We start from the raw sequence: 14,597 nt of genomic DNA, 5'->3' as shown, positions 1-14,597 counted from the left end.
CTGACCTCGGAGCATTCAGCATCCTCTGCCCCTCCGTGCGCTTCCCACAGCGAGTCCGCTCAGGCGGGGCTCCTGGGGAAGCCAGAGGGTCCTGCACCCCAACTTCGCAGTCAGACGTGACTCTCAGCCAGCCAGTAAAACAGAAGGTTTATTAGACGACAGGAACATGGTCTAACACAGAGCTTGCAGGTGCAGAGAACGGGACCCCTCAGCTGGGTCCATTTTGGGGGGCAGTGAGCCAGACAACCACGTCTGCACTTCACTCCATGTCCCAGCCAGCCCCAAACTGAAACTCCCTCCAGCCCCTCCTCCTCTGGGCTTTGTTCCTTTCCCGGGCCAGGTGGTCACCTGATTCCTTTGTTCTCCAACCCTTTAGCTCTCACCTTGCAGGGGGGGAAGGGCCCAGGCCATCAGTTGCCAGGAAACAGGGTGTCGGCCATTCTCTGTGTCCAGACTCCTGCACACACATGCCCTCTAGGGCTCTGCAATGATCATACACCCTTACTCCACCCCCTAGATACTTAAGAACTGCCTGGGGGAAACTGAGGCACCCCCACACTATTCAGAGGAAACATTAAGAACAGTCCCACTTCGTCACAAGGCGACTACCCCAGAGTCCTGACTGACTTCATGGGGAGCAGTTCCAGAGCATCGCCCAGGAACTCCGTGACAGCATGCATCTGTCCTGAGCGGGAGCACTCAGGAGCATGGGACTGAGGAGATGCTGTCAGATCCACCTCCTTTGGAAGGCGGGAGCGAACATCGCAGTGCTCAGCCCCGGGAGCTGTGGATCAGAGGGGATCCCCAGGAAAGTGTCCTGAGCAGAATAGGACACGCTGGAGTCATGTGGGCGTCAGAGATTCCCAAGATGAACTCAGCTGCTCTCAGCATGTCAGATCCTGTCAGCAGTGAGCCCTTGTGGCCAAGAAGGCCGACGGCATATTGGGCTGCATTACTAGGAGCGTTGCCAGCAGATCGAGGGAAGTGATTATTCCCCTCTATTCGGCACTGGTGAGGCCACGCTTGGAGTACTGTGTCTAGTTTTGGGCCCCCCCACTACAGAAGGGATGTGGACAAATTGGAGAGAGTCCAGCGGAGGGCAACAAAAATGATTAGGGGCCTGGAACACATGATTTATGAGGAGAGGCTGAGGGAACTGGGGTTATTTAGTCTGCAGAAGAGAAGAGTGGAGGGGGGATTTGATAGCAGCCTTCAACTACCTGAAGGGGGGTTCCAAAGAGAATGGAGCTCGGCTGTTCTCAGTGGTGGCAGATGACAGAACAAGGAGCAATGGTCTCAAGGTGCAGTGGGGGAGGTATAGATTGGATTTTAGGAAACACTATTTCACTAGGAGGGTGGTGAAACACTGGAGTGGGTTACCTAGGAAGGTGGTGGAATCTCCATCCTTAGAGGTTTTTAAGGCTCGGCTTGACAAAGCCCTGGCTGGGATGATTTAGTTGGGGATTGGTCCTGCTTTGAGCAGGGGGTTGGACTAGATGACCTCCTGAGCTCTCTTCCAACCCTAATCTTCTATGATTCTGTGATTCTATCCCAGCAATAAAAGCATAATAATAAAGTACAGCATCTAGCACAATGGGCTCCTGGTGCATGACTGAGGCTCCCAGGTGCTGCCACCATAGAAATAAAACACTAGTAAGATTTTAATAACGATGGTTGTCTGGGAGTGTCTGCTTCGCACACGCTCCCCGAGATCCCTTTAGTCCTCCCATTCAGTCTATAAATCAGCCCCTCTCCAGAGGGATGAACTATTTCAGCAAATGCCCTCAACAAGTGATTCAACTCACTACCCGGTCATTTCTGAAGGGCACAAAAACAGTTTATGGCTTTACATAATTAGATGCATTGATGCCAGGTTTTTATCCCTGAAGGGGAGTGCAGCCTTGCTTGCTTATTTCTTCTCCCTTCTATTTTAAAGCAATTTATGCAGCCAGTCAAAGTCCCTCCTCTCCAGTTGCAGAGCTCAGATTGCTCCTCATGGATATCCCTTCCTAGATGAATGACTGCTTCAAACACAAGCATAACAGAAAGAGAGGCCAGTGAGCAGGAAGGCTGGGAGGGGGGCACACAGAGGGTGGTAAAACAGGTGTGCCAGGAGGAAGGGTGGGGCAGTGTATATCTCACTGCACAGCCATGCATGGGAAGAGGAACCAAGATGTGTAGGGCAGGGTTATTCTATAGGGGAAAGGAACACAGCTTTCAAAGTAGCTGGAGAAAATGCGGGATCTGAAAATGCCAGGGCTGTGCAGGGCTGGTGGAAAAATGTGAACTGCAGGGTATTCATGTTATGGTGGGCAGTCATCAGGTGGCACCGTTCCCCGTCGCCTCACAAGTTCTTTGTCTCAGTGTACCGTCCATGAGGAAACACAGCATTGTTGTTTTGTTATGTTAAAGCTTTGGGGGAAGCAGTCGCAAACAGCAGGAGTTTGTTGCCTGCTGTAACCTTCGTAACTAGAGTAATTTCTCAGGGTGGAGTTGCTCCCAAGCAGCCAGGCATTGATGTTTGGGCTGAGAGTCCTGACAAAGGGGATTGGCTGTATGCTGTTTGTGGCCACCTCTTTTCCAGGACTGGTATGTATAGGGTAAATAAACCAGTTACTCTCCGAAAATACCCAGATTCCGTATCACTGATTTCTCCTCAACAGGAACTGATCTGCAGCCTCCCGCACCTCCCCATGCCTGCTACCACTCCATAGAGTAGGAAACTGATGCACAGGAATGGGGAAGTGCCCTGCTTAAGGCTACTTAGAGGGTCAGCAACAGAGCTTGGAATAGAACCCAGGAGTCCTGAGTCTTGTGCTCACCATTAAATCATGCTGCTTCCCTCTACAGCCAGGCCATGGCCAAAATGGAGATGGGGCAAAAATAAAAGCCCCAAACCTTGTGGCTTCAGCTGAGGGAAAAATCTTTCTCCAAGTGTGGAAGGGATGGAACAAGTCTTCCTGGCTCCAGGGCATCAGCTGGTCCCGAATTAATGGGGGTCAGGAGGGAACCTCCCCGGGGGAATTTTATCCCAGTGCGGCCCCGTGCAGACCATCTTTAGCAAGTGGCACTGCCCTCTGTCCGAGAGGGACTTCTGGGTCGGATGTCTCAGTGGTCTGATCCAGGCTGGCAGTTCCTGGGCGCTAGCGTAAGAATCCCCACCTCACAACTCCAGTGTTTTCAAGGGCCCCTACAGTAGCTAAGCTACTGGACTGTGCGACAGAGTGGGGCAGACAGAGAGAGAACGGTACAGAAAGAAACCCAAAGCTGCGGGGGAGGGGCATTATGAAGAGAGAGAGGACGTTACAGATCCCCAAAAGCCCCCAGAGATCAGGGCCCCTTCTAAACATTGTTTAGAATTGTTTAGAACACAATTTAGAATTGTTTAGAACACAAACTAAATGAGGTGGGTCTTTTCGGAGCTGCTGACTCTAGAATTCAGCTGGGACAGCAGGTTGTCCTAGAGAGATTACAGCCCGGTAATTATGACCTGGGGCACTTGGGCATGCCCTAAGGCATGCTGATTGAAATCTAGCCGCATGCAGCCCAGTCCCCCCGTGGGGGTGTGTGTGTGCAGGGAGCAGGGCCGTCCATGGAGTCTCTGAGCTTGCTGATTTCTCGCCTCTGTATTTCTTGTGCTCTCCCCATTGGGCTCGCTCTGCCCAGTGATACCTTCGGGCCATGGGTAACTCCATCAGCCCGCAGCCCGCGGAGGGGGCTCTGACTGGGAAGTTCTGTACCATGGCTTAGTGGCAGAGGGTGTGAACCCTGGAGATTCAGCCTTGGAGGGATGGGTTTAAATAGCAAAGTCCGCCTCCAAGTGCCGGATGGGGAGTGGCTCGGGGGTCCATGGGGGGGATTAGCCAGGCCTTTTTATGCTCTTCCCCCGGGGGCCTTGCTGATATCTCAGACAGCACAGCCCACCTCACCCCTTAGAATGGGACTCCAGTGCTGGGGTGTTTGTCACAGCTGGCTGAGAAATGCCATCCATGCATCTGCCACGGGGCTCGCAGCTCCTCCCTGTCCCTCCCAGGATCCAGTAATTAATTTGTCGCTGGGTCTGGGCACTTGAGTCCCCTGGAAGCCATTTGCATTCAGGGCGGCCTGTTCTGCCGAGATAAAGAATCCAAGGCCCTAGCGGGGAGTTAGCACCTTGGCCGTGTCAATGAAGAGCCCAACACACCCAGGAGTGCATGTGAAGGGGGAAGAGATAATCACAGACTCGGAGCCTCAGGGGGAGCTTACTCCCACCCTGATCGAGGTGCGTAGGCTGGCTGGAGAGCCATGTGTCGTCCCCGCCATGCTGTGTCCGTTCTTACGAGCGACACAGGGTTGGGCTGGGGGATCAGGAGGGGTTCTCCGAAGAACCAGGGCAATAGACGATGTTGGGGATTCAGAACATGGAGCTCCTCCCACTGGGTTTGTATCTGGCTGCCAGAGACTGGGACTGAGTCACTCGATAAATTGCCCTGTTCTGTCCATTCCCCCTGGCACCGGCCACTGAAGGAAGACAGGATACGGGGCTAGATGGACCATTGGTCTGATGCTGTATGGCCATTCTTATGTATTGGCGGGGGGGAAGGGGGGTGGCAGTAGGTCCGCTCTGCCCTCTGGAGGCGAAGTCAAACCAATCTCCAGGCTGCGTGTGGTCACTAAAGATCCCATGTGGTGTTTGCCTTAAGGGGCAGGGTATTAACCTTGGTGTCCTGGTTCCATTCCAGCTCCATTTGCCTCCCTGTGGTGTTAGCTGCGTCCCACATCGCTCATCACTTCCCATCCTGCCCTGCAGAACTGGTGCCAGCTTAGCCATCATGCGGCAGGAGAGGCACTGTCTAAAGGGGAGATCTCGCTAGTTACCCAAGCTAGTTCCCCGGGCTCACCAGGCAGGGCCGGTGGTGGTGGCAGCTGGCTGGCTGCCTGCCGCTGGAGGTTAGGGAGTTACCCACAGGGATGCGCTGGGATGTGCCTCAGCGGATCATTTTGCTGTTGCTCTTGTGCTGTAATTGGGGAAAAAATCAATCACAGCACAGGCTGGGGAGCGCCATTGTGTGTGTCGTTAATTCTGACGAGGCTGAGTCCTGGTGCCCTAATTGCCATCCGCAGCCAGCCAGGCAGAGTCTCTGCTAACAGCCTGGTCAGCAGCAAGACCCTTGGCTCTTTCCCGGTGGTTTCTGGAATTGCTGCAGGTACAGACGGACGGGTGAGCCACAGGCAGCAGTGAAGCTGTGGAGTCAACACCAAGCCAGGCCCTCTCCCTCCGAGATGGGCTTAGCTGATGCCGGATGATCGAAGCCCATGCTGCAGGGTCACAGGGGAAGGGAATGGGGATCAAGCCCACCTGCCGGGTTATGGAGTCCACTCAACAAGGGTGTGGGAAAGTCTGCAAAGGCTTTGACTCAGGTGAGGCTGCGCCTGGAGACAGATTGGAGCTGAGCATTACGGATAGATCCAGCCATGCAGAGAAAGCTTCAGCATGAAGCCTGGTGCCAGCTACCAAGTTCCATGCACTGCGGGATCTCATGCCAGTGTGGGGGTATCTCCTCCAGGCTGCCGGCAGCCTGGCATGAATTGGCTAACATTCAGTGGTGAAGCAGTGACGGGATATGCGGCAGACCCAGGATTAATTGGAATCTACCTGAAACAGTTCCAGGCCATCCTGATGTGGACTGTGCTCTGCTGTACAAGCTGGGAGGGAAATTTCTACCCCAGTTTTTCCCAAGTCCCTTAATCTGGAATGTGGCCCTGGTGTTTGGGCTGAGAGGCACCAGGTCAATACCATCATACCAGGGGTCACTGAGCGGTGCCGTTACCGTCTCCAGATATTTTGCTTCGTGAGTAAGCAGTGTCCTTGAAGCCACGCTGTGTTGTTGTTAGTCTGGTGATACTTCGGGGCACTGTAGCAAGCAACAGGGGAGTGGAGCTCTCATTGGAGTCAGTCAGTTCCTAGGGCAGAGTGGCTCCCCGGGAACTAGTCCCCTGGCGTTTGGGCTGAGAGTTCATAGATTCTATGGCCGCATCGACCCCTGTGATCATCTTGTCTGACCTCCTGCGTAGCACAGGCCAGAGACTGCCCTGAATTAACTCCTGTTTGAACTCAGAGCGCGTCTTTGAGAAAAATAGCCAGTCTTGATTTTCAAATGTCTAGTGCTGGAGAATCCACCACGACCCTTGGTAAATTGTTCTGTCAGTGTTTAAAAACAATCGTGCCTCGTTTCTAGTCTGAATTTCTCTAGGTTCAATTTCCAGCCATTGGAGCTGGTTAGACCTTTGTCTGCTAGACTGAAGAGCCCTGTGTTATCGAATTTGGGCTCCCCATGGAGGTACTTGTAGACTGATAAGTTGCTTCTTTGCCTTCTCTCTGTTAAACTAAATAGACTGAGCTCCTTGAGTCTATCACTACAAGGCAAGTTTTCTAATTATTCTCGTGGCTCATCTCCGAACCCTCTTCAATTTATCAACATCCTTCTTGAACTGTGGGCACCAGAACTTCACAAAGTATTCCAGTAGTGGTCGCATCAGTGCCAAATCCAGAAGCAAACTAACCTCTCTACTCCTACTTGAGATTCCTCTCTTTATGCATCCCAGGATTGTACTGGGAGCTCATGCTCAGAGGATTATCCACCGTGACTCACAAATCCTTTTCAGAGTCACTGCTTCCCAGGATAGTACCCTGTGCTCTGGGTATGGCCTGCATTCTTTGCTCCTAGATGTAGGACTTTACATTTGAACAAAAGTTCGGACAGAGGGGAGTGGCTGTGTACCATTTGTGGCCACCTCTGTTTCAGGACAGGTATATATGACATAAATAGTTACACTAGGAAAATACAGCGACTCCACTTCACTTATTCCTCCTCCAGTGGAAACTGACCTGCAAGGATATGGCTCAGAAGAGGGGTGACAACAGCATTTATTGCAAGCTCTAAGATCCAGCTTAGAGCACACAAAGATGCTAAGGGCATCAAGCATGGCGCCAGGGGATACCACCATGGGGGTTTCCATTTGCACGTGGTTTCTATTTTCATGCGTGCTGGCGCCACGTAGAAACTGATGGCACCAAATGGAGGGGTCCCCACCTAGACTCTATGGCGTTTGATAAATGCCTTGAGGTAGATTAATCCTTGCAGTGTAGTTCTTCAATGCCCCCCTAGGGAACGCCATCCCAGCCAGAGAGCCTGGCGGGTTCTGGGTTACTCCTGTGGAGCGGGACACGGCTTTCTCTGGGGCGCTGCTCTGCATACAGCTCAATTCCTGGTGGGGCTGGAGGGCCAAGTGCAGGGAGCTGTAGTGGGGATGGCAGGCAGGGAGCGTGCAAACACAAACCTCACAGTTACAGCTGGTACTCGGGCCTCAGAGAGACCAGGTCAATTTGCAGCTCAAAAATTTCCCAGCATGGCTTCCCCCCCACCACACTGCGTGCTGGCCTGTGCACCAACGAGCCTCGAGCCTCGGTTTCTGGTCTTGGCACCTCCATAGACCAGCCCACTGCATCCATGGGACCTTTGTTATTCACCCCAGGACCCAGACCTCTCACTGTTCCCATTCCACACCCTGGGGCAGGGGTGGACTGTGTTGCTTTAAATAGCGTGGGTGCCATGGCAACCAACAGGCCTGGGGATGGACCTTTAGCTCAGGGCCCCCTTTCCACTGTCAACTCAATAGTCTGGCCACCACAGGAGGCTCTTAGCAGTGGGGCCCAGGCTGCAGGGACATGGGGAGGAACAGAGCCTCCAGCCTGGGCCCATCACATTTGGCAAGGACAGGCTGATAACATGTGTGGCGAAGCGGGACTGTTCTTAATGTTTCCTCTGAATAGTGTGGGGATGCCTCAGTTTCCCCTATGCAGTTCTTAAGTATCTAGGGGGTGGGGTAAGGGTGTATGATCATTGCAGAGCCCTAGAGGGCAGGTGTGTGCAGGAGTCTGGACACAGAGAATGGCCGACACCCTGTTTCCTGGCAACTAATGGCCTGAGCCCTTCCCCCCTGCAAGGTGAGAGCTAAAGGGTTGGAGAACAAAGGAATCAGGTGACCTCCTGGCCCGGAAAGGGACAAAGCCCAGAGGAAGGGGGGCTGGAGACAGTTTCAGTTTGGGGCTGGTTGGGGACATGGAGTGAAGTGCAGACGTGGTTGTCTGGCTCACTGCCCCCCAAAATGGACCCAGCTGAGGGGTCCTGTTCTCTGCACCTACAAGCTCTGTTTTAGACCATGTTCCTGTCGTCTAATAAACCTTCTGTTTTACTGGCTGGCTGAGAGTCCTGTCTGACTGCGGAGTTGGGGGGCAGGACCCTCTGGCTTCCCCAGGACCCCACCTGAGCGGACTCGCTGTGGGAAGCTCAGGGAGGGGCAGAGGATGCTGAATGCTCCGAGATCAGACCCAGGAAGGTGGAAGCTGTGTGAGCTGTGTGACCTGAAGACAGGCTGCTCACAGGAAGGAGACTTCCCCAGAGACCTGACTGGCTTCGTAGGGAGCAGCTCCAGAGCCTTGCCCGGGGACTCCGGGACAACACCATTTGGCTAGAACAAGCTCAGGGAGATGGGGTTGCATTACTAGTTAGGTAGTTCCACATCAGGTAGTTGGGGGCAAGGGGGGTGGGAAGAGGGTACAGTCTCTTGCCTGTATCTCAAAAAGACCCCCTCCCTCCTTATCATGTGAATTGGGGTAGCTCCTAGAAGCCCCAACCTAGGTCAGGCCCCCACTGCGCCAGGCAGCTCTTCAGGGCAGCGCTCCCAGTTGTATCTCCAGCCTCACAGCATTTTCTTTAAGCCTCAACTTCTGGATTCACGGGATTAAGTGCAAGTCTCCGTTTTCATTTTATTAAAAAAGGGTAAGTTTCTGACTCCGCTGGTTGTAGAAAAGAGATGGAAAATGGCTCCAGGACCAGAAAGCAAAGGGAAAGAACCCACTAGTTATCATCCTGTTTAAATCTCTTCACCTGGAAGCCAAACTCATAATCTTTGGTGCCTGGCTTATGGGCTCTGATCATTTGAGGTTCACAATACTGGCCAGGGAAAAGGAAGGGTCATTCACCCCATCTTCCAGAGAAGGAGATGCAGGGACTTGCCCAGAGTTACACCCTGCCAGGACTGGAGCCCAGATCCCTCAGGCCTGTGCCTCCTTCCTTCAGAAGCACCTGCTATTTCGCATTCAGAAAACCCTCTCCGGAGGAGGCATATGCTGCGTTCTCTCACCAGAGATTTAGCTTTTATTCTTGCCTACGGCAAAGCAGAGCCCTGGGGGTTTTCGGAGTATGTTTGAGAGGAGAGAAGAGGGTTGCAAACATGCAATTAAGAAGGAGAATTGTTAATTGCAGCTTAGAAAGGACTCCTGATCTAAGCTGATATTTAGCTACTTTATCTTCCATGCTCTAAAGAGCCCTGCCCAGAGCACCGCACCCCCTCATTGCACCTGCATCCCAGCCCCCAGTGATACAATAGCCTGAGTTTGCCAGGGCTGCTTTTATACCTGGCTCCCTGCTGCCAGTGTCAGCACTCATGCAATTAAGCACAGCTTGGGCCAATCAACCTAGCTGCCTGCCTGGACCAGATTGCCTGACACCCTTTTATGCCCAGACAGCCCTGCTGCTAAATCCATACCAGCATCTCCAGCACTGCGCATGCTATGCGAGAGCACAGAAAAGGGCCCTAGCAGAAGAGAGTCGTGGGCAGAGGCCTGTTTCCAGCCATGCTCTGTGCCCCCTGCTGCAGAGGTAGCCGATAGCTCTGCAGTGCTAGAGAACCTGGGGGCTGGCTGGAGGTGCAGCAGTGGGTGCTGTTTCGAGTGAGCAAAGCACATCCCTGATTTCCAGTGTATGCTGACTATGGGCTCACTCTGCTGATCCTGCTCTCACCTGCCCCCAGGTAACTGGTACCCTCCCCCGGAGTGACTGCTGGCAGTGAGGTCATGCTGGGGCCCGTTGACTTCTACAGGGCTCTTCTTGTGAGCAAAGGCTGTAGGGTCCAGGCCTTGCTCTGCACTCCCAGCCTGGCTTAGTGGGAGCCTACCTCACTGTTCTGCAGAGTGCGTTTCCAGCTCAGTGCTGCAGATCACCTTAAACACGGACCTGGGCTTCGACTGGGGACACTGCCGCAGCCCAGGGGCCTTCCGACCTGGCGGGTCTGGTTCAGGCTGTCACGGCACCTGCCGCAGCCCCAGGGCCAAGGAGGATGAAAGCTAGAAACCAGAGCTGAAACCAGGATCCTGCTCCCTGCCGCAGCTCACTTGATTTATACCAGTCATCCAGAAAGCCCCCAGGTGTCTGCAGTGCCAGCCAAACCCACTGTGGGAGTGACCCTGGGTCCACAGGGGGAATGGATACCAGTGAGGAGGGGTGCAGCCACCGGCGCTGGTACAAGCTGCCCCTTGCCTGCGGGTGAGTCTGCAGGTGTCAGCGAGGGATTGACAGGGCTGCTTGATCTTGCCCTGTCCTCGCCATGTGATGCTTCCAGGGAATGGACTCTCTGAGAGTCGCCCAGTGGGAACGGATTGCAGGAGCGTGGGGATCATGTGGGAGATCTGGGCAGAATGCTCATCATCATGGGGCTGGGGGCTGGAAATGGATGCCAAGTAGCTTCCCGGTGGCAGCCTGGCACTGCCAGATCCCACCTGGACGAAGCGAGAATGAAACTATTGGGGGGAAATGCAAGGGACTTTTCTGCATCCTGGAGTCCAGTTCTGATTTGAGCTGCAGGTTGGTTCTGAGTCTGAAATGGTTTGGCCAGAACATGTATCTCTCTGCTGTGCCCATCCCCGTGATATCATGCTCCCTCTCCCCCCAGACTTACACCTCCCTCTGATCCCCCCCTCTTCTTTGTCTCTCTCCTGCAGGCTCCCAGGACAATGGGCCGGTGATTCGCATCAACAAGGTCCAGCACCAGCCGCTGCGCGTGGGGCTGGCTGAGCCAGTGGCCCTCCCCTGCCTCTTCTTGCTCCAGCCTTCAGCCTCACTGGGGCCCAACGAGCCGCCGGATCCGCCTCGCATCAAATGGAGCAAGGTGCAGTCGGCATCTGGCCAGAAGGAGGACGTGCCCATCCTGGTGGCCAAGGAGAACGTGGTGAAGGTGGTGAAAGCCTATGAAGGGAGGGTGTCCCTGCCTGGCTACCCCAGCAACCGCTACAATGCCACCCTGGTGATCGGTGCAGCGCGGGCCAGCGACGCTGGGCTGTACCGCTGCGAGGTGGTGGCTGGCATCGACGATGAGCAGGACCTGCTGCCCCTGGAGGTCACAGGTGAGTTGGGTGCTGGCAGCGGGGACGCCGGCAGGATTGGAGGTCGTGATTAGGGACCTAGTCAGCGGGTGATTAGGCATCCAATGGGAAACTATGGGAGAGGCGCTGCGGGAGTGTTGGCTACTCCAGGCTGGCCAGAGCCCAGCCACCACTGCGTGCTGCCAGTCCCAGGAGCTGGAGGTGAACTCAGCCCTGGGGGCAGGAGGGGTCACTGCAGCTGCTGCTGCACGGTATAATAGCAGGGTAGGCAGTGGGGCTGGCATCTCTCAGGGCAGCCCTGGCTCTGGGGCCGCTGTCTCTGGGTCTCTCTCCTTTGTCTGCAGGACTGTCTGGCCGTATGTATACGTGTGTGTGTGTCCCCGTGCGTACTGAGCAGGGGTGTACCGTCTCGTCTCCCCAGTACGCTGGAGTCCCCATAGCATGTAGTGTAGTCACTTGGGTGCCCCCAGTAGCAGCTTCCCGCGGATGCTAATGGCTCGTGCTCAGGCTGCACGTCCAGCTGGTGTCCAAAGGGGAACTGATGGAATCTCTCCACCCGGAGAGCACATGGCCAGCGACTCCTGCTCTATATACGCACAGCCCCGCTCTGGGGCTGAGCAAACGCTGCTGGCTTTGCGTCCCTGCTGCTTCTCAGCCTCCTCCTGGGGCTTCCCCCTGGAGATCTAGTGGCTCCGCAGGGCTGTAGTACTTACAGACTGGGGCCTTGCTCGTGATTTGCTTTGCTCCTTCAGAAGGGTCTGCTACTGGCTCCGGGAGGGGAGTGAGGTCTAGTGGGTTAGAGCAGGGGGGCTGGGAGCCAGATCTCCTGGGATCTGTCTCTGGCTCAGGGAGGGGAGTGGGGTCTAGTGGGTTACAGCAAAGGGAGGACTGGGAGTCAGAAACCCTGGGTTCTATTCCCAGTGCTGGGAGGTGAGTGTGACTGGGGGGGCTGGGAATCCAGACAGCTGCCTCATGTCCCCAGCTCTCTTTGTGTCACTTTGGGCAAACACCTTCTCTGTGGTTAAACAGAAAACGGCAGGCTCCAGAGCTATCAATCCAGCCCCTTTCACCAGCATGGAATTTACTTTGTCCCTAAGATAAACTGACTCTGGGCAGAAGAGAAGAGTGAGGGGGGAGTTGAGAGCAGCCGTCAGCTACCTGAAGGGGGATTCCAATGAGGATGGAGCTCGGCTGTTCTCAGTGGTGGCAGATGACAGAACAAGGAGTAATGGTCTCAAGTTGCAGTGGGGCAGGTTTAGGTTGGATATTAGGAAACACTATTTCACTAGGAGCGTGGTGAAGCACTGGAATGGGTTACCTAGGGAGGGGGTGGAATCTCCATCCTTAGAGGTTTTTAAGGCCTGGCTTGACAAAGCCCTGGCTGGGATGATTTAGTTGGGGATTGGTCCTGCTTTGAGCAGGGGGTTGGACTAGATGATCTCCTGAGGTCTCTTCCAACCCTGATATTCTATGATGGGGGGGGGGGGGGGGGCTCCTTCCTCCCTGCGCAGCCCCTGTCAGCATTGTCCCCCTGCTCATGCCCTGCGTGTCCCCTTCTCCCCAGGTGTGGTGTTCCACTACCGAGCAGCCAGCAACCGCTACGCGCTGACTTTCCCCGAGGCCCAGCGCACCTGCCGGGAGAACTCCGCCGTCATCGCCTCCCCACGTCACCTGCAGGCTGCCTTTGAAGATGGCTACGACAACTGCGACGCTGGTTGGCTGGCCGACCAGACCGTCCGGTAAACGGGGGAGCCCCCGGATCCTGGGCGCTGTCAGGATGCGGCTTGTGGAGTAGCCCTATTGGAGAGTGGTGGGACTTGCTTGGTGATGGGGGTGGGACTATGGGACAGCTTCTCAGTGCAACGTGGCTGCTTTGTTTCTGCACCTTGCACCACACCTGGCAGCACCGGAGCCCTGGGAATCCATGTGACGTCGTACCCCTCCTTTGGAGACCCTAGATCCCTGTTTCCCTGTGGGCCCAGGCTCCTGTAACACAGCCCTGACCCAGCAAAGCAGCCATGCCAGTGGCCCAGAGGCACCCAACTAAGCAGCAGCCACTGAGCCATATATTCAGATAGCAGCAGCCTGCAAAATCTGCCCAAAGCAGGATCCCGTGCAGGGGCTTGCACATGCAAAATGAGTGTGGAAAACACCATTGCGTCTGCAGATCAGGCAAGGGGTTTGGTTACTTGTGCACAGTGGTGCCTTTCCACACGCAGGCCTGTTCCATGCACACAGATCTGCTCCCAGCTGTGCCACTGATTCGCCGTGTGACCTTGAGTGAGTCATGTCCCTGCACTGTGCTTCCCTTTCCCCATCTGAAAACTGGGGAGACTAACCCTGGCAAGCCTGAGAGTGGGGGGTGGAAGGTGGTTAATCCCTGCCAAGCACTTTGAGGCTGCAATTCTGCTGTTAGCAAACAGCTAACCACAGAGGATTGCTCTCCTTTGGGTTCAGGACACAGATCTGCACTTACATCTCCCATCTATACATCTCCAGCTCCCCCTGCCCCACTCCATCTCTCCCTCAGCCTGTCTCCATCCCCTTGGATATATAAAGAGATTTTTTCCCCCTCCACCTCTTCTCCGTTATAGTTGAAATTGCCATCAGACACCCTCAGCTTCTGACCTGAATCAAAGTGACGGCTGCTTGATTCCAGTGCGGTTCCCTGTGGCGAGTGATTCTCTGCTAGATCTGAGTGTCATGCAGCCAGATCCGTCACAAATCCTGAGAGCCGGGGCTCGGCATCTCTGCTGTCAAAGGGCCCCCTGCAGAGACACCAGGCCCCTACCGCCACCCCAGCTCCCTGCAGAAACCGGTGGGGATGCTGTGAAGCCGTGACCCCCCCCCCCCCCATTTCCCGCTTTGTACGCTAGGTTTCCTGCTTTAAAGCATAGCAGCACGGAGGGAGCATCTGTTCTGTGGCTGTCCGAGGCTTGTGGGATGGGCAGGACAAGGGCTGATCCAGGCCTGTGACTGCTGCTCTGCACCTTCTCCCCGCAGGTACCCCATCACGCTCTCCAGACCTGGCTGCTACGGAGACCGCAGCAGCCTGCCAGGCATCCGCAGCTACGGGGAGCGGGAAGCCAGTGAAGCCTATGATGTCTACTGCTACGCCAGGGAGCTCCAAGGCAAGCCCGGGGCACGGGCCCCTTCCCGACGACGCTTTCCTAGGCAGCCCCAAAGGGCCCCTCCTGCCACCTGCTTTCGGGGTCTGGGAAGCGGGTCTGGGACCTGGCTGGAGGTGGGCAGATAATTGCACCCGGCATCTCTGGGCTGGAAGCGTCTCTCCGGCAGGGTCCCCAGTCCCTGCTGGGTGCAGAGAAGCCAGGAGGATTTCTACCCCAAGAGGTTCAGGGCAGGGAGCGGGCTCTTTGGTGCCAAGCCCTGGCCA

General features: G+C 55.3%; 1 protein-coding gene across 2 annotated transcripts in view; it reads left to right on the top strand.

The window, feature by feature from the left end:
* Positions 1 to 14,597, top strand: part of NCAN (neurocan) — a 90,563-nt gene that overhangs the window by 37,743 nt on the left and 38,223 nt on the right. For both annotated transcript variants that reach the window (XM_075123209.1, XM_048830684.2), the window contains exons 3-5: positions 10,823 to 11,224; positions 12,768 to 12,942; positions 14,207 to 14,334. In XM_075123209.1, coding sequence (XP_074979310.1) covers positions 10,823 to 11,224; positions 12,768 to 12,942; positions 14,207 to 14,334 — 705 coding nt within the window. The remainder of the gene's footprint in view (positions 1 to 10,822; positions 11,225 to 12,767; positions 12,943 to 14,206; positions 14,335 to 14,597) is intronic.

This window comes from Caretta caretta, chromosome 25 (assembly GCF_965140235.1).
Source record: "Caretta caretta isolate rCarCar2 chromosome 25, rCarCar1.hap1, whole genome shotgun sequence".
NCBI classification, from domain to species: Eukaryota; Metazoa; Chordata; order Testudines; family Cheloniidae; genus Caretta; species Caretta caretta.
The sequence above is the reverse complement of the archived record's forward strand: the minus strand, read 5'-3'. Positions and strand labels throughout refer to the sequence as shown.